Source organism: Hibiscus syriacus, unplaced genomic scaffold (genome assembly GCF_006381635.1).
Source record: "Hibiscus syriacus cultivar Baekdansim isolate YM2019G1 unplaced genomic scaffold, ASM638163v2 tig00110332_pilon, whole genome shotgun sequence".
NCBI classification, from domain to species: Eukaryota; Viridiplantae; Streptophyta; class Magnoliopsida; order Malvales; family Malvaceae; genus Hibiscus; species Hibiscus syriacus.
In genome coordinates this window covers 5,209,111-5,236,231 of record NW_024062688.1, presented here as the reverse complement: position 1 = coordinate 5,236,231, position 27,121 = coordinate 5,209,111, and the positions used below count along the sequence as shown (strand labels likewise).

The 27,121-nt window shown below is 33.7% G+C and overlaps 1 protein-coding gene across 2 annotated transcripts; it reads right to left on the bottom strand.

The window, feature by feature from the left end:
• Positions 1-15,097: 15,097 nt before the first annotated feature.
• LOC120119850 (Golgi SNAP receptor complex member 1-1-like) lies at positions 15,098-21,942 on the bottom strand. 2 transcript variants are annotated; one of them, XM_039139650.1, is made up of 6 exons: positions 21,904-21,942; positions 20,376-20,615; positions 19,858-20,025; positions 18,774-18,887; positions 18,190-18,307; positions 15,098-15,109 (listed from the first exon to the last, which is right to left on the bottom strand). In XM_039139650.1, exons 1-5 carry the CDS (start codon positions 21,940-21,942, stop codon positions 18,194-18,196), a joined length of 675 nt encoding a protein of 224 aa, XP_038995581.1. In that variant the 3' UTR covers positions 15,098-15,109; positions 18,190-18,193. The 2 variants fall into 2 exon arrangements, with proteins under 2 accessions (XP_038995581.1, XP_038995580.1); XM_039139649.1 differs by lacking the exon at positions 15,098-15,109 and having other exon boundaries at positions 17,924-18,307.
• Between the last annotated feature and the right edge of the window lie 5,179 nt (positions 21,943-27,121).

Here is a 27,121-nt window from a genome sequence, read left to right as displayed (position 1 = left end):
AAAAAATATATATATTCATGTAAACTAAATGTCAAAGACATGTAATTGCACGAGTATGTGTCGAACAATAACAATGGCATACGTGTATAAGTCTTATCTTCAATCATTTAATGAGTGTATGTTTAAAATTATATATATATATATCAGTATGACAGTTAAAGATAATTTTTTATACTTTAATCTCAAATATTTTAAATCTTATGTTTTGATCATGAAATTTTCAAATCTCATACTGCGTAAATATAAGCTTTTTCAAATGTTTAAATATAGTTTTTTAAACATTTACACATTGAAAAATTAAAGATAAAATCTATAAACGTATGTTACTACTTCTGCTCTTTAACTTATTTTTGTGTAATTATATGTCTTTGATATATATTACACATGTTTATTTTTCAAATAAAATTTAAAGAATATAAATATCAAGAGGAGAAAGCATAACCTATAAATGTGTGTACGACAACATGGATACTAACTCAACTAATACCCGAACTTATTGAGTGATCTCAGTGATAAGGAAAATGTTGATCTCCTTAAAAATTCTCGATTCAAGTAGTGACGTTTGCAGAGTGTATGTACTTTATCAATAAAATAAAAACGTTTTGAATAAATTATTAAAAAAACTCAACTAATGCCAACATACGGTGTTCAGAATATTAGGTCGGGGAGCTATTAAGTTGCTTTCTTTTCGGTTGTTTTAGATGCAATTGCAATAAAAGCATATTATGTATGATGTTCATGTTACATTATTTATCAGTATAAAGCCAAACCCCCCACTTTTTTGCCGGAAGGGTATCTTGTAAACATCAAACAATGGAGAGAATTGAAATCATCGGACCAGCAAATATTAATCATCAACCTACCACTATCCATCATGCCCCAAATATTTGATCCAAAGGACATAACGACTACTTATTCAGGTTCTGCAATTTGATCTTCACCGGGGGATCGGAGTTATTGTAAGTTTTGTTTATTGTTTCATCTAATAATGACATGTAGACGAGATATTTGTACTCGCAAAATTTTTAAGTTTAATCGATTTTTTTGTTTTTATTGTTTTAATCTTAATTTAACGTTATGTCTTGGAGAGGTAGAGAACATTAATCTAACATCGGAGAAAAAAGAGATATCTTAAGTTTTTAAGTAGTGCCTTGGCATATCCTACCAAATATTTATTTCGGGAATGGTATACTAAACCGATAAAAAATAACAACAAAACGACTTTTTGACTTAATAAGTGGGGGTAGGCAAGGTGAACAACTGTGACAATAACCCTTGACGATAACATCACAAGATTGAATAAGAGAGAATGCCGTGCCCTGAAGTGGTATGGAACATTAATCCCACATCAAAAAAGAAAAAGAAGATCCTAAAGTTTATAAATGATGGTGTTGTACGTCCTACTTGACATATTTTTTTGGGAAGAGTGTAATTATATAAACTTATTGATTAAACCCTAAAATTACTGTACCAAAAAAACGTAAAAAAGAAGAAAATAGAGTATTATACCGTTTAGACTATTCATAACCATCATATATTCCTACCTTGATCTTTATCTTAAATAATTTTTTATTAAGTATCTCATATGTGATAAAAAAAAAATTAGGCCATAAAACTCTAATAATATATATAAACTTAAAACTCAAACCTTGAATTTTTTTATTTAATTGTAAAAAAAAGTGTATACCAAATAAGCTCAAGCTATGCAAACCATGTGAGCGATCTTTAAATCCATCTCAAAATAGTTCGATGAGTGGAGCTTCAAATTTCTATAATAGTATTCAATGAAGTCCCAGATTGTGTTTTAAGTGATCAATCGGAATTTTTTTAAAAATCAATCATAAATTATTATTTTATTAATTTATAGTGATTACAAAATAATATATGTTCAAAAGATTCTCAATCATTTAACAACGAATGTTCAAATACCCTAAAGATGTCATGCTCGAACCTAAGATTCTCTAAAAATAACAATCATCACTTAACTGGTGAGATCATTTGATTCGTGTAAAGCATTCATTTAACCATAAACCCTAAATAAAAATAATGAAATGAATTAAAAATGATGGGTTGGCGGTTGAGGGATAATGGTCCCAAGACAATGGCATGAAAGAAACAAGATGAAAAGATGGATGGAAGATGATGTTGGGTACATGATATTGATGAAGGGATGGGCCATGGTTGATTGCTTCACTTACAAAATCCGAGCTATATAGTACAAGTCAGGTAGAAAAGACCCACAAAACAAGAGGGCCAATTAAATGGCTGGTGGAAACGTGACACAACTTGCTCGGGTACCCCAAACACCGGACACTACGCCCGCTTTATTGGCCTCATTTCCCATATTTACTTCTCTTGCATGAGGATAACGCTTCTCCTGCATTTATTTCTCCCTTTAATTTTTTGCTCCCAATAACTTAAGAGAAAATCGCCTCAGTGACCAAAAATGCCTTATAATATACGATTTTAACCAACTTTTTTTGGATTTGCCAAAATGACCAACAAAATCGCAACGCGAAATAAAAATCACAACGCGATCCCCAGAATCGCAAATCAGTTTCCAAAATCGCAACGCGATTCTTGAAAATCGCAATGCGATAGTACAAATTCGCATTGCGATTTTCAAGAATCGCAACGCGAATATGAAAATCGCAACGCGAACACATAAATCGCAACGCGTATCCGTAAACCGCAACGTGTATCCGTAAATAGCAACGCGTATCCGTAAATAGCAACGCGTATCCGTAAATCGCAACGCGTATCCGTAAATCGCAACGATAATCCGTAAATCGCAACGAGAATCTATAAATCGCAACGATAATCCGTAAATCGCAACGAGAATCTGTAAATCACAACACTGAAATTTTGGGTATATAACTACGCAACAGCAGCAAATCATAACTAAATCCCTAAATCGCAATCATTCCATCTCCATCTATCTCTCTCCGGCGACATCCGTCCTATATCCAACGACATCCTTCCCAATCCGGCAACAGGTTTTAGTTTCGCAGCTCGTCTGTTTAGTAAATTAATTTACAACCATGAAATCATCTAATGTTGATCATGTTTGGATAGATTTGTGTTTTGGAGGGTCATGGGATAATGTTCATGGTGTTTTACAATATATGCCTTTACCCATGAATCTTCAACTAAAATTGTCTTTACAAAAGTTAACTTATGAAACTCTAATGCTACGTGTTTCAAATAAATTGAATTTAGAGCCCCTAAGTGGATTTAGGCTATCTTATCAGAGAAATGGTAAAGTTTATTCGTTAACCGACAATGAAGATGTTGAACGATTCATTGCTTACATAAGTGTTTCACAAGATGATGTTACATTGTATGTTGTTGAACCTAGAAGTAGTATTGTTGGGTCAGTAGCGGGTAGTAATCAACTAAGTTTTTCTCAAAACCCACAACCTTTCTCTAATCCAAATCCCAATCAACTTTCAGCACCAAATTCCGGTTTTTGTATTGACCAGTTAGACGATGATGAGCCAACAGAAAAAATTGTGAGTACTAGTCAGTATTCGAAATTTGTCTTGGTCAATATCCGGACTTTGATATTGGTCATACACGGATTTTGATGATGTTCAGAAGAAGAAACAGACCCTGCGTGTAATGATTTTGATATTGGTCAATACCCGAATTTTGATGATGAAACAGCCGTTGTCGAAGAATATATTGTTGATGATAATGAGGAGGAAGTTACGACTGTGAATGAACATGTTGAACATCCATTCTGTAATTCATATAATCCTGAAGAAGAAAAAGTCCCCGAAGAAAAGAAAATGCCACGGGCGTATAACTGGAATATGCCAGAATTACTTCAGATACCGGAAGAAGAGTTGGTAAAGAAAGCAGTTGATTGTTACACAAAGTTATTCGTATCAAGAAAGATGATTTCTTGATACAAAAGAAGACTTGAAGATAGCTTTGTATACGAAATGTGTGGAAGATGGCTATCAACTAAAAGTTAACAAATCAAGCAAAGATCGTTTCGAAACAAGGTGTATGATTGACAAAAACTGTACGTGGCGTATGATTGCAAAGAGAATAAAAGATTGCGAAATGTTTCAAGTTAGGACTTTTATTGATAAACATACATGTTCAAGAACCCATGTTTTTCCTCACCATAGACAGGCAAACAAAAGGTGTTGGTGGTTTTCTGGCTGAGTTAATGTTTTTGAATGGCAGGGTATATCGGGACATGAAATTATGACTGACATGAATGCTCGGTTCAAGATTAGTATATCATATTCTCAAGCTTGGAGAGCCAAATTTTATGCCTTGGAATTGTTGAGGGGGTCGCCAGAAGCATCGTTTGCCCAACTGCCGGCTTATTGTCACAATTAAAGCTGAAAAATCTGGGTCGGTAATCATATCAAAACATATAGAGATGGACACTTTGAGTTGCTGTTTATCGCCATTGGTGCTACGGTTAGTAAATCATATAATTTTTTGACTCATTTTTGTTAGTTACATGCATTTCACATTTAAATGATTATATTTCTTGTGTATATTATTTTGTAGATTCGTTCGTTTATTACTTGCATGCGCCCAGTTATTATAGTTGACGGAGCACATTGAAAGTCGATACCTTGGAGTAAACTTATTAGCAGTAGCCATGGATGCTAACAATGGGATATTGCCAATAGCTTACGGGTTGGCAAATCTGAAACCTCTGATTCATGACATGGTTTATGGGGCATCTTAGGGATTGCATAGTCTATTAGCAATCTGACAATCATATCCGATAGGGCAACTCAATTGACACGCTGTTAGAAGTGTTTCCCAGATGCTTTTCATGGACTTTGTGGGTTCATTTGTATAGAATCTAAAATCAAGGTCTGCTCGTATAAAAAAGCACAAATGGACTGGAAGGCTGTAAAGCTTATCGGGAAGTGGATTTCAATAAGCATAAATTGTTTAAGACGTGTTTTGCCTCAGTGTGCTCAAACACTAGAAGATGTCGGGTTGAAAGATGGTCAAGAGTACATCAACTTGGAGCAAGATATGGTTTCATGACGTCTAATAGTGCAGATCAATCAACGCTCTAAGTCGTCATTCTCGGAAATTACCCATTACTATGTTAATGGAGTTTTTTCGAGCTCTATCAACAGTGGTACTACAAGAAAAAAACCTGCAGGTATTATTTCTTTGAATTCGTAACTTATCATATTTATATTTTACTAAGTATTGTTTATTTAAATTTACAGGAACATTGGAACATCGTGTTACACATGGACTGAAAAAAAGATAACGAAATGTGTTGTGAAGTCAACGTCATGAGAGTGAACCATGTTCAAACACTTTGTTTCAAGTACTGGATAATACTTAAATGGGCTAGTCGATCTAATGCAAAGACGTGTAGTTGTATGAAATGGCAAACATCTGGTTATCCGTGTGGCCATGTTAAAAAGTTGCTCTTCATTTAACCAAGATGATTCAAGCGCATACGCTATGGATTGCTACACTACAGAAGTTTATCGACAGACTTATGCCGAGATTGTCTACCCTATTCCACATCCTTCTGAGTGGGACATACCAGATGACTTACAAACAGTTTTGCCACCAGCCATGGACAGAAGGCTACCTGGCCGACCAAAAAGTCACGATCGTATACCGTTAAAGGTGAAGAGAAGAAGAGATCGACATGTAGTCGGTGCAAGGAAAGTGGTCATACAAGGTTGACATGTGGATCACCAATGCCATCAAAATCATCTTTTCCTCTAATATGGATCCTCATCAAATCCAAAGCTCATATGGTGTCAAGCAAAAGGCAATCATCTTTAAAATCCCAATCACAATTGACTTCACTTTTGGGACTGTTAACTTAGGTGATTTTTAAATGAAAACGTTGTTTATGTGGATTTTATGTGTGAACTTTTAACATTTCAGTTGAATTAATGACTCAGGCCAACCATTTGACTTAACCTCTTGTATCAGTTGTTATCACTATTAGGCATGCATTTGACTATCGCAACACGGAAATTACAATCGCAACGAGAGAATCGCAATGCGAAATGAAAATCCCAACAAGAAATCGCAATGCGAAATGAAAATCGCAATGCGAAATGAAAATCGCAATGCGAAATGAAAATCGCAACGAGAGAATCGCAATGCGGAAATGAAAATCGCAATGCGAAATGAAAATCGCAACGAGAGAATCGCAATGCGAAATGAAATCGCAATGCGAAATGAAAATCGCAACGAGAGAATCGCAATGCGGAAATGAAAATCGCAATGCGAAATGAAAATCGCATTGCGATTCTCTCGTTGCGATTTCATTTCCGCATTGCGATTTTCATTTCGCATTGCGATTCTCGTTGCGATTTTCATTTCGCATTGCGATTTCATTTCAACATAATGCAGATGAAATCAACAAAATCAACCATTACATTTCAATCAATTAACAAGCACAAATAAGAATTATGTTCGCATCAATTACACAAATCAACTTTTACAAATCATCTTTACAAACAATTAAACAATCAAAAAATAAGCAATAATTCTATTTCCAATCATCTACTATTGAATCAACTTTACAAATCAATTAAACAATCAAAAATAATCAATTAACTATTGAATCAACTTTTGCAGCCATACATCATTTTCACGCAGTTCACTTCTGAGATTAACCTGCAAAACCAAATTTGCTCAAACAACACTTTCTACACATCTAAAACCTACAAACAGCAATTATTCTATTCTAGGTACTTAACCAAACATTTTCAAACCAAAAGTCTATAAACTTACAAATTGTTTATGGACATTTTTATAACGCGGATGCAGGTAGCAGCGTCTCGTATATATCGATTTAGCCATATAATGCCGAACCACAAGCCTACTGCAGCTCTATCTCGGTGGGAGGTAGATACTTGGTGCTTCCCGTCGTCAACGCTCCAACGCCAAGCATACGAAAGACCACAATCTCCTCTGGCTCCTCCGTTTGTGGGCGGTCTCGTCTCTAATAACTGAATATGAGCTTCTTTGGCTTCTTGTTCCAGAACAAGTCCAATATTGATCGCATCCAAGAATTTAGCCAAATGAGAGCTCCATCCCTTAATAATATCTCTTAAATCAGCCAATGATATGTAATTATCATGCTGTCATACACTATTGTCTTAAGGGATGGGAGCTGAAGCTCGACGAGAATCCAATGTTACGTTCCAAAACAGGGATAAACACCTGCAATCATAAGTAATAATTCAGGATAAAGTTTAGCTTGTCCATTGCCCAAATCAAATGATTCATCTCGTGCATTCTTCAAGTGAACGGCGTTAAAAGACGTCGTCATAATTGTATATCGTATATTTTTATTTTTCTTAAGTTTTCTTATTATTAGAAGACATGTCACCCACGCATCGATATGCTGTTTTACAAAAAAAGACTATATTGTGACTTACATAAATTTAAAAAAAAATTTAATCAAATTGAAATATAAGAAAAATATAAGACTTACCCCCCCCATCGAAATAGCCATTGTCTTCGACCCCTAATAATAGCCCCACCAAGACCGATCAAGCAACAAATAGATATCATCGGTGAGTTTGCATATGTCAGTGAAACACCCCTGGCTCCGCTCATGTAGATAAAAATCAACTGCGGTCTTAGCCCAAAGGGTGTTATCCAAATTGTGTCCGGTAGTTTGTTTCCTCTCCTCTTCAGATACCGGTATGGTACTGGCCGGTAACTCATACGAGAGCCAACTTGAATCCATCATGTCCGGCACGTCAGAGGGTTTCTCAAGAAGCCTACATATGACGCCATGTGAATGGGCTCTTGAATGGGGGAGGGACCTCTTCAATGATGACAGTGGCCTCTTGAACGGTGGGAGGGACTCTCGAGGAATGATAGGGGGGCCTCTTCAACGATAGGAGTGGACTCTTGAGGGATGACAGAGTCGGGCTTCTTCTTGCGGGTCTTCGCACTATTGGGGTGTACGGAGACTTAATAGCACGTGCACGCTGTCTGATGCGTGAACTCCGTCGTGCAAGCATAACCCGACGTAAAGCATCCACTCTATCGGGCCGCTAAATAATTAAATACAAAAATCAGTAAAAAAGACATGATATTTAAACAGTGAAAACAAAGACAAATATGTTTCAAACTTGCATTGTATTCACCCAAGTCATTATTTCTATCATAGTTCACAAAATGCATCAGATAACAAAGAAAAATATGTTTCAAACCAATACCCTGAAGTTAGTATTTGTCTTTATTTTGTCTATTGGTTGAAGTAATGCAATCCATTCAAGTTTTAATTTGCAGAAGAAGAAATAGTTTACTTTCGCAAAACGAAACTTAAAATCGCAACGCGAAATGAGAATCGCAACGAGGAAACCAAAATCGCAACGCGAAACCCAAATCGCAACGTGAAATGAAAATCGCAACGACAGAATCACAATGCGAAATGAAAATCGCAACGAGAGATCGCAACGCGAAATGAAAAATCGCAATGGATTTTGGTTTCGCGTTGCGATTTTGTCGTTGCGATTTTGGTTTCGCGTTGCGATTCTGTCGTTGCGATTTTCATTTCGCGTTGCGATTTCTCGTTGCGATTTTAAGTTTCGTGTTGCGAAAGTAAACTATTTCTTCTTCTGCAAATTGAAACTTGAATGGATTGCATTACTTCAACCAATAGACAAAACAAAGACAAATACTGACTTCAGGGTATTAGTTAGCAGAATTGGCAGCAACCGAACAAATTACTTTCAACCAAAAGACAAAACAAAGACAAATACTATTTCACAGTGTTAAAGAATACACAGTTTAGCAGAATTGGCAGCAACCGAACAAATTTACTTTCAACCAAAAGACAAAACAAAGACAAATACTATTTCACAGTGTTAAAGAATACACAGTTTAGCAGAATTGGCAGCAACGAATAAATTTACTAAGCAATCTAGTGAAATGGCTAATCTAAGTGAAATTACGAGTAAATTATCATTAAGTAAATATGGAAAATCTTAAACTTACCTCGTTGCGAGAGTATGAACTCATTCTGCAACGATACTATCGTCTCACGTAGAGCGGCAACCTCACCACGTAAAGTTGACACCTCCACACGCCATGCACCCATCGTTATCGCGTAGAGTACCGATCTCCTCACGCAAGGTATTGACCTCATCACGTAACTCATCCGTGGAGGTGGAGAACAAGGAGATAAATGTCGTGGCCTCTTTACCGGTCGCCTATCATGAGGTGATGGTGGAGAAGAGGCTCGATGATGTGACGGGATAGGTGATGGCTCTCGTTCTAGAGGTGTATAGTCGGGTCGATCGGGTGATGGCTCTGGGTGAGGTGATGGCTCTCGAATTGGAGGAAGTGGATGCTGCTCACATCCGTGCCATCAAAAAAAACTCTGACTAGCTTGCCACCAATCAGTGGCAAGCTCTTCCTCCGTGGTGTCAGTTTGTAAGGAATGTTGGCCTCCTAACAATATAAAAACTCAAACAAAGTTAAACGTCTACTATTAATAACTTTTTATATTATATGAAAGTATTGTGTTAACTTACATTATTGGTTGTCGCATATGGTTAAGTCTTCCCAATCCAACAGATTTTCCTCTTCCAGAAAATAGCCCTGGAATATCATTTGACGTTTTTATTGCATATGTACGCATGATGGGGAAAGCCTCGAATATCCAAATCTACAAACAATAATAACAAAATTAGTAATTGTTAAATAATTAATTTAATTTTAGAAACATTATAGAAATTCTTACCTTAAAGCCCAAACAAAGCCTGACAAAGTGTATTCGACCCATCGCCACGCAAACTTTTGCGGTCATCAAAGGCGTACACACTTAGTCCAGGTAGCTTTCCATATATACGAACCCCACGGAAACAGATTCCATGCATTCAGGTCCTCTACCAATATTATTAGCTCCCGAGGAATAGGTTGTCTGGCCTCTCTGCCTAAAAAGTCGGCATACACAAGTAGTAGAAGGCATACTCGACAACATCGACGTCATCCATCCGAGGGAAACCAGCTTTCTTATTAAACAATTTCTTCAGGTCGTCGACGTGTAGGTTCGGCTTCTCCATTGACTCATCCGGAAAAACCCGGGATAACCATGATGGGCGGGTGATATGACGAGTGTACGGCCTACATCATCGTGTCCGAATCGTAGACCAGTGATTAAGCAGAACTCCTTCCCCCAAAACAAGTATACGCTGGTGGAAAATGAAACCATCTCTTCCTCACACGTTGTATACGGGTAGATTTGATGTCATGGTCTGAAGCCACAAATGGGTCAAATTAGCATCCCGGATGCTGTACTCTCAGCCATGGCCCGAAGCAGGTTCCTCAAACAATTGTCTTGTGCAGGTGAAAGCTTCGAAGCAATTGTAGTGGCTAGGCTAACTTTATTCCTTAATGTCAATGAAGCCGAAAAAAAATTTCTACAAAAACAATAAACATACCAAGTTAGATATACCAAAAACTACACTGTGAAGATATACCAAAAACAATAAACATAAAAAGTAGTAGTTTATTCTTGAAACTAAAATTTGCAACACTGTTTTGTCTTTTGGTTGAAATGAAAATCGCAACGAGAGAATGACTGTCGCAACGAGAGAAATGAAAATCGCAACGAGAGATCGCAACGTGAAATGAAAATCGCAACGAGAGAATCGCAACGCGAAATGAAAATCGCAATGCGATTTTGGTTTCGCGTTGCGATTCTCTCGTTGCGATTTTCATTTTTCTCGTTGCAGATAGTCATTTTCACGTTGCGATTTTCATTTATCTCGTTGCGACTCTTCTGCAAATTGAAACTTGAATGGATTGCATTACTTCAACCAAAAGACAGAACAAAGACAAAGACAAATACTAACTTGAAATCGCAACGAGAGAATAGCAACGCGAAATGAAAATCGCAACGAGAATCGTAACGCGAAATGAAATCTAAGTGAAATGGTTAATCTATTATGAAATGACCAGTAAACTTATCATCAGTTTCAATATGAAAAACCTACAATAATGCAAAAATTTCAAAATAAAAATAATTAAAAAACTAAACCCTCGGAGGTTGATTTTCTATTTCTGAATATTGTGAGGGATTTCTGACCGTGAATGGTGTGAGGGATTTCGCCGGAGATGGGGACGGAAATCTTCGGAGATGGGGACGGATTTCGCCGTAGAGAGTGAGAGATGGAGATGGGACTGAGTTGTGATTTTAGGTTTTAGGTTATGAGTTGCGATTACGGGATTTTGTCTTAATATTCGTTTTTGTAATTTGAAAATAAAATACGCGTTGCGATTTACGGATACGCGTTGCGATTTTACGTATTGTCGTTGCGATTTACGGATACGCGTTGCGATATACGGATACGCATTGCGATTTACGGATACGCGTTGCGATTTACGGATACACGTTGCGATTTACAGATACGCGTTGCGATTTATGTGTTCGCGTTGCGATTTTCATATTCGCGTTGCGATTCTTGAAAATCGCAATGCGAATTTGTACTATCGCATTGCGATTTTCAGAATCGCGTTGCGATTTTGGAAACTGATTTGCGATTCTGGGGATCGCGTTGCGATTTTTATTTCGCGTTGCGATTTTGTTGGTCATTTTGGCAAATCCAAAAAAAGTTGGTTAAAATCGTATATTATAAGGCATTTTTGGTCACTGAGGCGATTTTCTCATACTTAATTACTCCATCTGATGGTTGAGCTCTCTCTCTTAGCCAAACCCTTTAGTTAAATTAGTATTATTATTTTTTTATTAAGCTAAGTTAAATTAGTATTATATATTCACTTAAATTTTAATTATTAATATATATTTTATTGTGAACTCATCAAATAGTCTTAATGGTTAAAGGAAGTATTATTCTTTCTAAAGGTTTTGGATTCAAACAGTCGTGTCTATGAGTGTGCGTGCATTGTCAATGGTTTAAAAATATTATGAACTAATACTACCTTATGATTGCCCTAAACTATTAAAAAAAGATGTATTTTGTTATAATTTTGATGATCAAATATCATTTTATAATAAAATTTATTTGTGTAAGAATTTTTATGGAATGAAGATTCTTGGCCATTAGTGACGAATGCAAGAAGCGTTTAGGGCGGAGAAGTGGCCACCTCGAAATCTAATTTTTTTTATTATTAGTTATATATTTCATTAATTGAGCACACCTTGAGATCTTATTTATTTCAACTCATACACAAAAAAATTTATATTACTAATATATATGTGCTCACCCTAAAACAAAATTGGATCTATTGTTATTAGTAACTAAGTTTGTTTTCTCTATAAATATAATACATAGAATTGATCTTAACCTTTAGAACTATAAGAGATAATTATTTTGAAAATATATAATCTTTTATGTGATCTTTGTAACTATTGAGGTATATGTTTCAAAGATAGTTTTATAAGGATATTGGAATAGTTTCTAGGATATAACGGGTTTTCATATATATATATATATTTGCATCCTTTGAAGAATACTTGGTGATGATGTTTATTAGGTAAGAATTTTTTGTGACTAAATTTATTACCTTTAAATTATCAAAAATAGTTATTTAAAAAAGACAATTCTTTTTGTGATCTTTGTGGCTATTGAGGTTTATGTAGTAGAGATTAGTTTTGTAGGATATTGAAAGAGTTTATAGATGTATTAAGGTTTGAGATATACAAATTGGGCTATGAAAAACATGACATTTTATATATTTATATTCATTGTTTCCCTCATCCGTTGTTGAGTCGCATTAGGTCTTGTCTTGTATATGATCAATTTCATATTGATCTCATATTGTCTTTTTTTTCTTATAAATTAGTAATAAATGGAGACGATAGAAAAATGTGTGCCTGACATATTTCAACCTGATATGATTTGATAGGATTGATTCTTTTTTTATGAAACTTAGATCTTGGTTGAATCGGATTAATATGATCCTGATTTTCTATAATTTAATAAATTTAACACTCTACATTTAATTCTAGCAATTTGGTCCAAAAACCCCCTCCATGTTTGATCATCATCCCTCTCATCGACCATGTTACCATCGTCATCCTTGATATCCAAATGTCTATGTCTTCTAAATTCCAATCTTTTAACTATTTGTTTGCAGTATAAATACAATTTTCATAAAAAAATAGGTCGATAACAAATTTTAACTATTTTTCTACATTACATATACAATTTGTAAGGGATGAAATGTTCTTGATAGAGCTTAAACATGGATCAATGCAGTGCCAACAAAGAGTGTACACCTTAATCCAGTTAGACCCGGAGATCCTTGGATAACAATATTACACGGGACTACCGAAATAGTGACCCAAAACTTTCTTTTAAAACTTCTTGTAAATCTCTAAAATTTAGACATTCATAATGTAATATAAAAACATAACAATAAACTAGGTTTACAAATAATGGGGAGCTCCCAAAATACATATCCAAAATAATACAAAATATTGAGTTTCAAAAGAGTTACGACTGAATACATAACAAGGTCCATAACAGTACATGCCCTCTAAAGATGACTCAAGACGTACTCTGAAAGATATCTGGAAATCTGAATCGGTTGCACTGGAATATCTGATGACAATAGCTCCCCACGATATGCTCCCTAAGAACCTACACACAAAAACACATTTTGAACGTTGAGCTTACGAGCTTAGTGCCTCACCAAAAATTGTACAATACTATATGCATTTACTAGATAAAGTGACAAGTGGCACAGGTCTGAACATGTTAAATGTTGTACTAATAATGTGTGGATGGCATCATGGTGGGCTGAGGGATTTTGTATCTCGGAGCTCACGCACCCCTCTAGCACTACCGAAGCACCATCGAGTACTTCTGGGTGAGATCCGGAATTCTGCATCGAAACGTAAACCCACCGACTTACTACATCGAGTCTTGGGGCATCTGAGGCCCATTCGACTGTTGTAGTGTTGTGGCACTTACTTGGATCCATTGACTGTCATATTTCTACTAAAAGGTACTCTAGTGTCCTGATTGTTTCCCGAGCGTCAAACAAGGCTAGTTTTATGTAAACCTAGCTATTTGTGTTTCTACTGTTATGATATCAATTATTGTGGCCTTTTTGTCTAAAACAAACTGAAAGTATCGATACTAGCCCAAGAGTATTGATACTCCTACAAAAGTTTCGATACTTTATGTAAGTATCGATACTTTAAAGCAGTTTGTTATGCCTAGTCTTGATACTTTCTGGGAGTTTCGAAACTATGACCCAAAGTATCGATACTCTTGCCCATAAACTCACGATTTTGCCCAAGAAGAAGAACAAGTTTTGATATTATCCCTCTAATATCGGAACTCAACCTGTAGAGAGAATAAAATAGGTGCAAAAACTCCTATTCTACTATCCCAAAGATCTTAGTGAGATCTCCAAACATTAGTAATGTTTTATGAAGATGCTGCATAAATAGGGCTTTAAACATAACTCTAAAACATGAAATCTAACATGGGAGTGCTTCAAGCTTATGCAACCTACTACATTTCATCTAAATGACTTACATATGGTATAGTTGAGTTAAGAGTGAGTTACCTTTGATACTAAACTGCTGAAAACACTCAATGCTCAACCAAGGGTGAGTTTCTCCTTCCCTTTAGCTTTGGAGTTTTCTCCAATCTCTCTCACTAGACAAACATCAAGGGATAGATTACTAGCTGAAAAAAATGGTTAAGAAGGTAATAAGAACACTTCCAAAACCTATGGATTATTGAAAACGGGCTGAAATCTTGAAAACTCTTAAACCCCACAAAACTCGTTCTTAGCTCCCATGGTGAGATGGTGAAGTTGGGGATTTAAAAGAAAGCTCTAAAGATACTGAATTAACTCATTTCCTTGGTTTAAAGAAATAAACTGAAACTAAACCAAAGCTTTCTTAAACATAACTCTAAAACATGAAATCTAACATGGGAGTGCTTCAAGCTTATGCAACCTACTACATTTCATCTAAATGACTTACATATGGTATAGTTGAGTTAAGAGTGAGTTACCTTTGATACTAAACTTCTGAAAACACTCAATGCTCAACCAAGGGTGAGTTTCTCCTTCCTTTTAGCTTTGGAGTTTTCTCCAATCTCTCTCACTAGACAAACATCAAGGGATAGATTACTAGCTGGAAAAAAAATGGTTAAGAAGGTAATAAGAACACTTCCAAAACCTATGGATTATTGAAAACGGGCTGAAATCTTGAAAACTCTTAAACCCCACAAAACTCGTTCTTAGCTCCCATGGTGAGATGGTGATGTTGGGGATTTAAAAGAAAGCTCTAAAGATACTGAATTAACTCATTTCCTTGGTTTAAAGAAATAAACTGAAACTAAACCAAAGCTTTCACCTTTGATCAAGAGAATGATGAAGAAGAAAAAGATAGCTTGGGAGAAAAAGACAAGGGAAGTGAAGAAAAAGAAGCTGAAATTAGACGTGAGATCACCAATCTTAATTGGTTTTCAGCCTTTACTTTGAATAATGGTGTATTTACTTCCTTGGTCCTTCTGATTTTAGTTGTAAGATAAAAAATACCCTTTTATCCACAATTGGGTTCAATCGAAGCCAAATTCCACTTATTCTTGGGCCAAGGCTTTCTACAAGCTAGAGATTTAATCAGGGCCTATATCAGGTTAGCCCAAAACTTCTAACCCTAGATCTAGGGCGTTACAAAGAGCTTCAACCACCTTACCGTACTATATTGGTGACTAGTAAAATTGTCCATAAATATATTACACCCATCACAATTTTCAGAGAAAAAAAGTTTGGAATGCATTATTCGAATCTATTCACATTTAATTGAAACTTACATAAATAACCCATTGCATTTTTTAAAAAATAATAAAATAAAATTATTTTTATATTCAATTTATATATTTTACAAATAAATCTAAAAATCATTTATTTTTAAAATCTTAGCCCGTGTGAACTAAATCAATCTTATGCAAACCAAATTTATCGAGAGGAACACAAGCTTAGAGTAAATTTACAATTGATTTGTGACATTATCAATTTACCATAATCTTCAATGTTACAAAATTAAAGTCTAGATAACAAAATTTTAAAAATATGAAAACTTGTAACATAATTACACCTTCTTCCTTTTGAAGAACCCACAACACGTTGGATGAAGACATTTCCTTGTAACAATGGGATGGAAGTGAGCTTCTCATTTCTTGTCTTTTACATGAAATCCGCACTTGTTATTTTGTTTGCTTTTCTCAATGGCTTACCGTGAAAGAAATATTTGAAAACTCCCACCACATCACACGTGAAATTGTGTGTGTTCTGTTTTCAACACAAAAGCTACATCTGAATCAATGCATGGCCCATGGCCTAACGATATTCTTTACGTAAAAGCATGCAACATCATTTTACATTAAATTGGACATACTTACTCAGAGCCAGACACACGTATATATCTTCCGAAATATGTTCAATGCAACTTTGGATTGCCAAATCGTATAACTTCAAATCACATAATTACCGGGGGGGGGGGGGAAGTTGGAAGTTTTTGAGCTAGGTATTAATTCTTTTAGTTCTTGCAAGAAAAACACTTCAAAAGACTACTTGTACTGCATAGGAGCTTCAGAATTGTGTGCTAAACTAGCTATTTAATGTGTTTTAGGCATTTTGATGATCATAAAACACGGCATTCAAAGAAATAGTAAAACACGGCGCTTTGCATTCCAAATGGGAAAACTCAAATTCAACAAGGTCGTGGAAAGGGACAACCGAACCCACAACATAAACCCTAAAATGGACATGAAATATACCCTGCAAAAATCATAATAGAACCACATCATCCCAGGGCCCCAATTAATGGGTAAACTAGATGTTTAGTACTCCAATTATAACTTTTTTCCGTTTTAGTCATACAACTATTTTTTAATACCATGTCTAACATTTAGTTTCAGTTTCGTTTTGGTCACAACGGCTAAAAAATTAAGGTAATGTTGTTCGTCATAATATATATCATGTCATCATTAAAAAATAAAAATATCACATCAATAGTTTGTTAATTTTTTAATGATGGGTGACCCAAATGAAACCAAAATGTAACGTTATGTGATTTTTTTTTTTAAAAAAAATAGTTGAGTCATCATAACAAAACAAAAATGATAGTTATGATACTAAACGTTCACCCTTAAAATTTTATAATTTAGCTAATTAAAATTTTATAGTAGATGTGATAATATTTTAACAAAATAGACATGAACAATTAGAATTATTTGATAATAGTTTGAGACTTTTATTTGTTTCAAAAAGATTAAAATCTTAATATAATGATGAATTAAAAAATTACACAAACTTTAAGGTTATTTTTTATAATAATTTATCTAATATGGATACAAATTATTTTTTTCAGAATTTAAACAGTTGCAAATTGCTTTATCGAATGAGTAAATGTCGGTATTTAAATTGTCAAACTTTTATTAAATTGTGGATTATTATCAAATTCAATTACTTATTGAATCCTTTTAACTTTGCCAATAACAATCGCATTTGTTGATACAAATTTTATAAAGTTAAAATTATTTAAAATCTACTTAAAATCTTCAATGTCATAAGAAAGAATGAATGATATATTCATTTGATGTATTGAGAAAATTATGTTAGACCAAATTAATGAGACGCTATTATTAATAATTTTACATTGAAAAATGTTTGTAGAGTTATTTCACGCTAGTTATTTAGGTGTTTAATAAAATTTTAAAATATTTTTCGTTTAAAATTTGTTGGATTTATTATAGTTTATTAAGTGTAACAAAATTGTATAATTTACAAATAAATTAATATATTTTTACTCGCTCTTAAAATTTATTTTTTTATATATTCATTATTAAAGGCCTAATTTTTAGATTTATCCTAGGCCACATAAATCTCTGAAACGGGGGCTGAACGTCATGAATAAGAAAGGTAGCGCCACGGACAAAAGCAATGAAATGAAATAATCTTCTTATTTGTACCCTTTTGCTCACTTTACACGGATTATGCCTAAAACACAAGAAATTAAGCATACGTGAAAGTTGAATTTTACCTATATATCGGGAATCCCATAGTGAAGGCAACATGCAGTGCCCACAAAGAATGTCCATTAATATCAACTTCCACCATAAGATAACACCCCTTCTTAGCTCGATACATGGCATCAAACCGAAGATGGAACCTGTTTCACCACAATCGTTGGCATGCATGGAAACATACATCGTCACTTGCTCAACCAGTAGATGAAGATGAGAAATGTGCATACAGATGCTACCAGAGAAAGAATGATGGTATCCATAGATTTTTTCCTCTTTATTGAAGTCAAAATCTGATTTACCTGCACGGTAGTACAAGATGATGATGTCATGAAAAAGCAGTTGAAAACCAGTCCACGGAGATGTTAAAGAAAATTATTTGGTTACTTCCAGTGGAATTCTTAGGACTCCACAAGCAGTTAAAGGCTTGCAACGAATTTCGATAAAACATACATGTGTGTGTGCATTTAGTAGTGAATTTGAAATTCCTATAGATATTTTTGAATTTGAAGTACATTTCACTCTTACAAATTATATAGTAAATGAAATGTAAATCCAAATTTCAAATTCATGTTCCCAAACATAGCATAAACTATGTAGTATATTTGATCATTTATGATAATTTCTTGCAGAGATATATCAAACTCTGTGGAAATCATAATAGGGAAAGAGCATGTTGCATTTAAGACGCCTAAACATCGTTTTGTTAGTGTTTAATAAATGTATGCAACTTGAAACACTACTAGCAACATTAGCAAATATTCATACCGTTGGTAGACGGCTGCTAACATTGCTGAGCTTTGAATTAATCCCCCCAAAAGTAGAACGTTGAAGGACAAGCGCACCAAGAGTTGCTTGAGCTTGTGAAATTACATTATCCATCTACAAAACCAGAATTCAGTTGGAAACCTAATATGAACTAAGAGTGGTGTGTGGAGACAGTAGTTACAAAGTTTTGATCAGTTACCAGGAAACTGAAAGTTTTGTCTAGATTATGCATCCGCAAATCCCAACAATAATGAGGGTTTTTCTTCTTTGACAGATGAAAAACATGAACAGCAATGGAATTCATCAAGATACTTCTAATAGAACTATACACTCACAAGAGACTTGTACTAAAAATAGGTAGAAGTAACAGCAAGACTACCACCACTGTTAATGTGCTTCTTTACAATGTGTTAAGAACCCGGTAATTATATGTAAATACTAGATATAAATCAAACAGGTAAGAAGACTTCAATTCATTACAAATGACAAGGACTTGAACTAAGTTTTTCTTTTCAACCTCTCAATATATGAAAACATGTTTGACTTTTTAAGAGTCAAGATATACTTCTCTAACTCTAAATTTCCTTGAACAAGAATGACCAAATACTCCATAAGTCATAACTTATACGTGTCATGTAAAGATCCCAAGTGATGACTGATTAGATCCACTAATTAGTTGAATGAGATGACACCTGCAAAATAGATCTATCTATATAAAATACATAGCAAATTCTTAAAGATTTTCTGACAAACTTGTGCAAGCAGTGATGATGATCAACCTTACCATAACATTTTCAGACTGTTACCCAGCTGTAAACCATTCCTTTTAAACCTTAAAAATGAAGTAAAAGGAATGAAGCTATAACAAATGCAAAGATGACACAAATGCGTAGCCACCATTATATCCGTGATGTGATTCAAAGTTCTGTTTGCTCCATTTGTCTCTCCTCGATCTCATTGCTAATTGATTGATTATTAAACTCAAGTTCCCATCATTAACTGAAATTTAAGGAATTTCTGTAGAAGGAATTAAGTAATATAATCATTCTTAATCAAGATATTGTTTACTATTAATGTTAGACACATGTCCTGTATTTCGGCTGATGGCTGCACGCTCCTTTATTAGAGCCTGTTCTGTGGAACCCACACCTTCTTCCAAGTCTAATCTAGTCCGATCAAATTCCCTAAAATCGTCCAGTAGGGAAACATGTTCTTGTTTAGCTCTAAGGCTAGAGCGAAGACGATAGAACTCCTGCACTTCAAACGGGTCTAATATCAGGTTAGTTCCTGAGCAGTTCAATCATAGTAACTCCTCTTAATGTTTTCATAGCAAAAGAATGTATATTTGGAAGTTCTGAAAGGACTTATGAAGATGTCAAACTAAACTAATAAGCAGGGTACAAAAAAATGGTTGTGGAGACAAAGCATACTTGGAATAACTGCAAGATAAGAAGATATGAGACATTTTACATTAATTATAAAGGCCTTTAATCTCCTTTTTTTTTTATTATTGGTTCCCAAACAGACTGACATGAAACCACTTTTGTTTAGTTTTAAATTGAAAGAGAGAAGAAAGGAGAAATCTTTTATAAACCACAGTACCTGAGTGAGATCTTGAAGAATTTCCTGATGCCTAGTCAAGGTATGAGAAACCATTTCAGAACCACCAGATGAGACCAAATCTTGCATTTTCATATTTACTTGCTGTAGCTGTTTTAGTAATCGGTCTATACCAGATTCAATATCATTCTCTTCTGAGTCATTTTTCGTCAAAACGTTATTGGAGACCAACTTGCGATATGAATTCATCTGCTCATCCAACTGAGATTCGAGTTTCCTTGCCTGCAATAATAGTGAAAAAAAAAGTTATCCATTATTCAATTATTGCATTTCAGGATATATTCAATATCTTCTGGGGAAATAAAAGGTTATTAACGCCAAAGAAGGTCATTCAATAGCATGAATCCCAATGCTACAAATTTAAGGATGTCAAATTAATTGTCCCTACAAGCTACAATTTGAAAAACTCAATGAAATATGGGCATTAACAAGAAAAAGATTAAAAGGCGAAGAGAAATGTTCCCAAAAGAAATTTATGAAGCACCTTTTTCCCAAACATTTTTATATTAGTGACCGAAATCATACTTTCCAGTCTTAACATATAAAGATTATCCGAAAATGCATATTGAACCCTCTCTCAAGTATTGTCAATTGTTGAACCAGTTATGTAAGCTATAGTTGTCGGACTATACCAGTTATATAAGCTATGCAGACCTGCTTGGAAAAGTCTTCTATTTACTTTTTGGATGCAATTCCATTTACCTTATTCAAGGAAGGTAATCAATTAACTCTTATCTGTCATCACTCTCATCTATACCAGGTAAGATAACAAACTAATAAAACACCTATACATCATAAGATTGACCTCAGTGACTTCCAACTCCAGTTGTTAGCAAGTAGACTGACACAAGGTTAAATTGCCCTTCGTCTTATTTGGCAGTATCAACCACACAGCAAACCCAGAAGATAAAATGAATACTTTAACAAATAACAAATAAATAAAACATTTATCTTCATCAATGACTAAGGAGAGAAAAAATAGAACGGAACATTAACCGCACTTGGAGCTTGTCAGATATCTGTTAGGCACAAATATGCTCAATTTTTCCTAAGCATTTCCATACATTTAGAGGATTATACCCCCATAACCATGTCCCAAATATGTGTTGAACACATTACTTTAGGGAAAACCAAAGCTCGACATCTCAAAAAAAAATAATGAACAAGCAGAAAAGGCAACAAGTATTAGCAAAGCTGTAATTCTTCTTTAAGGCCCTGATTACTTTAAAAGGATCCAATGCTGGAAATAAACAGAGAAAAATCACCCTCAATAGAATCACCCTCAACGGAGAAAAATCAGGTTCAATTGATTGAGATCCCATATTTCCATTTCATTTCAACAAATTCCGATAACAAAACCAAGCACTTCCAAAAGAATACGAAATTCCTCAGCAATCGAAACCTAATCATCCAAATCCAATAGAATTATAAAATCCTAGGTTATTTTCTACCCCGATTCTTAGTCAAACAGAATTAAGCGCCAAAAAAGGAGAGAGAAATTCAACAAAACCTGTTTGCGTAGTGCATCCCATGAGATCGGCACCTCCATCGTTAATCGCCAATCGATCGCTTAACAAATTCTTCTTTAGATTAATTTTTAAAAAATCCTTCGAAATTTATTCTTGAGGATTTTAATTTACTTATGTTTGTTTTCTTCTAATTTTATATGTATAAATAAATATTATACAAAAATTGAAAAGAATATCAAGGGCCAAAACGGTGCGTTCTGAAATGGGCCTCGGGGGTTTAGCGGTTGCTTGGAGACATAGATTGATCGTCTGCTCGACAACCCCGAAATCCCAACGGCAAATTTGTAATATTGCGTAATCCTCAATCAACCTTCCTCCAATTGTATTTATAGTCTGATATCGATCCGAAATTTATTCGTGAAAATTTTAATTTAATGGGTAAAGTACACAAATAATCCTTCAATTGGGCGTTATTTTGTTAAGTTCTTAGATAATTAAAAGTTACAAAATGATTCTTTAACTATTGGATATTGTTTTGTTCAGTCTCCTACAATTAAAAGTTATAAAATAGTCATTCGACTATTCATATGTTTCAAACTCGTCATTTTTTGTTAAAAAAATTGATCACGATCTAAGTTGGACGTTAATATGTTTACTGAAATATGATAGTCATTTGAGATTTTTGGATTATGTTTTATCATATCACAGTCAGCAGGTTAACGTCTAGCTCAAATTATCACCAATTTTTTAACATAAAATGATGAGTTCATAATACATGAGCTGAGGACTCAACAAAGTAATTAGCTATAATCAAAGTATCATTTCGTAATTTTAATAGTTAGATGATTAAAAAATATAACATCTTATAATCGAGGACTATTTGTGTACTTTACCCAATTTTAATAATGTTGTGCCCTATTTTTTTTATTAATATGGGTAATTACAATGCAGTATCTGTTTAAAGACCTGACATTCCTCAAACCCGAAATCTCGAGAAATAGCGACAATTCATTTACCACGGTTATTGTGTTCGAATGAATTTTTAAACATTTCCATTTAAATTTATTTTTAAAACAAATATTTTATTCGAAATGAATCTATACAAAATCCGTTAAACGACTCGGATCTTTTCATTCTTAAATTTGGGCTATAACGTTTCTATACAATACAACATTGCCTTGGGCCTTTGAAAAAAATAAAACAAAAATAAAGCACATCAATTTCATACTAAAGGCTAAAAGAATTTCAAGGGAAGAACCTTGACAAAATGGGATAGGTAGGGCCTTTGAGAAACAAGAAAAGAAGAGCAAAAATACATATAATAAATTATTAGTTTATTTCCTATGATTATATATGATCAAGTGTATAATCATGAACAGACGTACGATTTTATGTTAAGATATGAGTTTATAAAATTTTGTAAGCGAGTGAATTTATAATATTTTAGAGGATAAAAACAAATTATCAATAGAAAATATAAAAAAAATCTAAATATAAAGAAAATTTAAAAGTTGAAGAGGATAATTACCCCCACCCCTCAATCCATTCATATATTTCATGAAAGTGCGATGATATCATGCATGTCATCATATTTTTGAAACTTCATTTTAGGCAGCCATGCATGTATGTTTGTGCATTGGAGTATACCATCATGTCATGTAGGTCAATAAGAAGACTTCTATTTGAAGTTGGTTTGGTTGAGATTGGGTTGGAGATAATTCAAATTTACTTTACCATTTTCATTCTAAATCTTAAGTACTCGAAATTTAATTTCCTTATTTACGTTTAACGTTGTGTTATGTTGAGAAATGACCATCCAGCTCAGTTGGTAGAGCACAAGATTCTTAACCTTGAGGTCGTGGGATCGAGTTTCACGGAGGGCATTTCATAATTCGAAGATTTTTTAGAAGTTGCTCTCAATTGGTGTTGGGTAGTAACCTACTATCTTACCTCCCCTTACCACATACATATAGAAAAAAGGGACAGCCATAAAAAATTGTGTTACGTTGACTAGCGTTTTTTATTCTTTTTATTATGTTCTTACAGTAACAAAGGAAATTACCACAAAGCGAATGCAACCTCAGTTTAATACTAAGATTGATACACTAGAAATAGGAGAATTCATAACGTAAAAGAAAAATGTTATTCTTTTTATATGTTTTTTATTCAAACTATGATAAAAATATAGTATTTGTTCATAACTACTTAGATCAATTGATATCGTATACTCACTTTTTAAATACAAATGCTCGAATTTAAATATTTAAGAAAAATACATTATTTTGATCACAAAAATCACTCGATATATTTTATAAAGAATAATGATTTTTTATTACTAAAATCACTTAATAAATTGGATGATATTATAATTAAATATAATAAATTCTACGTGGATAACACTTAACATAAAAATCCAAATTTGAAAACTCTTGGACTCGCCCAATATTCCAATTCCAAAACACGTGCAAAGAACAATGACCAAAAGTCCCACGTCACGTCATATCACTCGAGTGGGGCTTTAACTATTTATTCTCAAAATAAGTAGTTGTAGAAATTAGGGCAGCCACTTGGAAGCATAGACCATTATTGATTGTGCTGTGGGTTTGAATTAGAGTCAAATTTCACGACCCACGAGTTTTCTAGTTGAAATTTAGGACACACCGGTTAGGGAAATAACGTGTGATAGTTTAATATACAGTTAAAAAATATATTATTGATTTTGTTATTATTTATTTAATATTTTTATAAAAATTATTTAAAATATTATTATTTTTAATTAAAATATTAATATTTTTTAACATTTACAGTAAAGTGTTTAATAATAACAAAATCGATAAAAATAATATTTTTAGATAATTTTTATCAAAAATATAAAATAAAATAAAACTGATAACGTATTTCTTAATCATATATTAAAAATTTCGTACTTAGAGTTTCTTCCACTGACTACCCTCTGTCCCACTCTTTTAAGTCCAAGTCAACACGTGTCTATACTGTATACATGTTTCGTAATCGGCAAAAAAAAATTAAAATAATATGTTGAGGTTCATTTGGGGTGGTGATCTAAAAAATATAGAATGTTTTAGGTGTCTTCCCAAATACATTAGTTAAACTGTGCTCTTCCTATTAACATTTTAACAATCATTCTATTTTAACAAATTGATTTTTCAACATCCTAAATGAATCAAATCTTTTCATCACGTTCTCTAAAGAATTTTGTTCATCATAATTAATCATTGATTTAACATAATTTATATTTGATACTATTATGATACATAGTTTTATATATTATTGTTAAATTAAATAATATTATATCATAAAAAGTTAAAATAATATTTATTTAATAATTAATTTTAAGGATAAATAACAAATAGAGAACACTCCGAGCATTAAACCTCGTCTAGCAGGTTGATTGTAATGAAAAAGAATAAAAATATTAAATATTTAAAGTAATTGATAGAGGAGGAGGAGACCCTATCCACGACGAGGGAGAAAACGTGTCAAACTTTTGGCCTTATAAAGTATTTATATACTTCTAGGATGAATTTGATCATTGATGTATCACTTTCAAATTGCACGATTGCAAGACTTTCATCGTTATTAGAGAGAGATATTGCAAGATCTATTATATAAAACTTTTAGTTTTACGTTTTTTTAACATAGTTGAATAAATATAAATTAAAGGTTGAGATTAATTTTTTACACTCTAATTTTCATTAGTTTTGATTTAAATTGAATTTTAATTAATTATGAGTACTAAATCGTAAAAAACTTTGAAAATTTGAGGTCTATTTTTATAATTATAGGAAACTCGGGGACCTAAATTGAAATTATTCCATTAGTTGTTTGTTATATTTGATTGCCCTCAGAGTGTTCGACCTATGTCACTGTCCCCGTCGCCTTTCACATGCGCCACCGTTACACGTGGGCGTTGTTTCTCGCAGAGTTTGTGCAAACTAAGTCAATTCTGACCTAGTTGACCGAGTCAACCCGTTGATTTTAACTTAAAAAGTTAAATTTTCTAAAAACTATTGTTTTACGTTTTTCGACGTCCTTAGCCCGAATCCGTAGTCCATTTTTTCAAATTTGAACTCGGTAAGTTGTTTTTCATTTCTGACGTAATCTATTTTGTTATGTATCCGAGACTTTTTGGGACGTTGAATTTAAGTTCAATGAAGACCAAATGGAGTTTAATTGGTCAATTAGCATGACTCGAAAATTGAGGTAATATTTTACTACCTTTTGAATGCTTTATACTACTCGTTGATAATTGATAATTCCATGAATGAAAATGATCGGTCACATGCGTATTAAGGATTTTTGAAACTAATATTGAATACGGTATAAGACGGTAAATTGAATAAGACTCGATGGACTCGTATAAGGGACTAGAATATTAATGAGAAATAAATTCAAGTTCAGTGGTTAATTGATAATTCAAGTAACCTAAGAATCTGTAAACTTTGATTTATTCTATAAAAAGGTTAAATGCCAAAAATACTCGGAAAAGAAATTATGAAATACTCATGCTAGGTAGAATTACAAAAATACACTCATGGTGTAAAAATGCGAGAATTGTGCCCAAAGTGGAAAAATAACCCTGGAAAGCATACTTAGAGTTATGTTCCTAAGCAAACGCCTGAAGACTACACCAATCAAGGTATCAATTACGTCTAAATGGCTGAATTATATAATAAGACTGAATTGAAAGAGAATGAGTATAATAACCTGAGTACTGAAATGACCTAATACCTTAATGATTAGGTTTAAGGAAATGTTTGTAGACAAGTTTTGAAAGTACGAGTGAAGCGTTAAATAATTTAACGACCCCTGAAAGTTATGGAGACAACACAAGCACGTCGATCATCTTGGAGACTGCTCCAATGCATAAATAAAACAAATACCATCGGAATACGTACAGTTCCTCAATATCCATTCAACGATGGTTTTGAAGATGGTCACTTCGACTAGTGATGTTAGTATTAAAGTGTGAATATTCTTGAAGTGTATCGATTTGAGTGGTTGATAGGTATCGCAGTGTTAGGATTTGTTTAGTATGAGTTGACCCGACATCATGATAAATCAACATAAATCTTGAATACCATAAATCATCATTTCACCCTTATTGGATTAAGTTGCTAAGAATCCACTAAAAATCAGAGTGTCCGAAATACCCTTGATGGCCTAAATAATGGAATCGCTCTGGACCCTTTTAATTGGTGTACGATTAGAGGGAAACTCTTTATTTTAAATAAAAAC

What these genes read in the sequence shown, in the direction of transcription:
- LOC120119850 (XM_039139650.1), bottom strand. Translation starts at nt 21,942, where the DNA reads ATGGAGGTGCCGATCTCATGGGATGCACTACGCAAACAG. An exon ending in GGGATGCACTACGCAAACAG is followed by an intron (nt 20,616 to 21,903) that starts GTTTTGTTGAAT and finishes CTATTATTGCAG; the next exon opens with GCAAGGAAACTCGAATCTCA. An exon ending in TTAGCAGCCGTCTACCAACG is followed by an intron (nt 18,308 to 18,773) that starts GTATGAATATTT and finishes ACTACCGTGCAG; the next exon opens with GTAAATCAGATTTTGACTTC.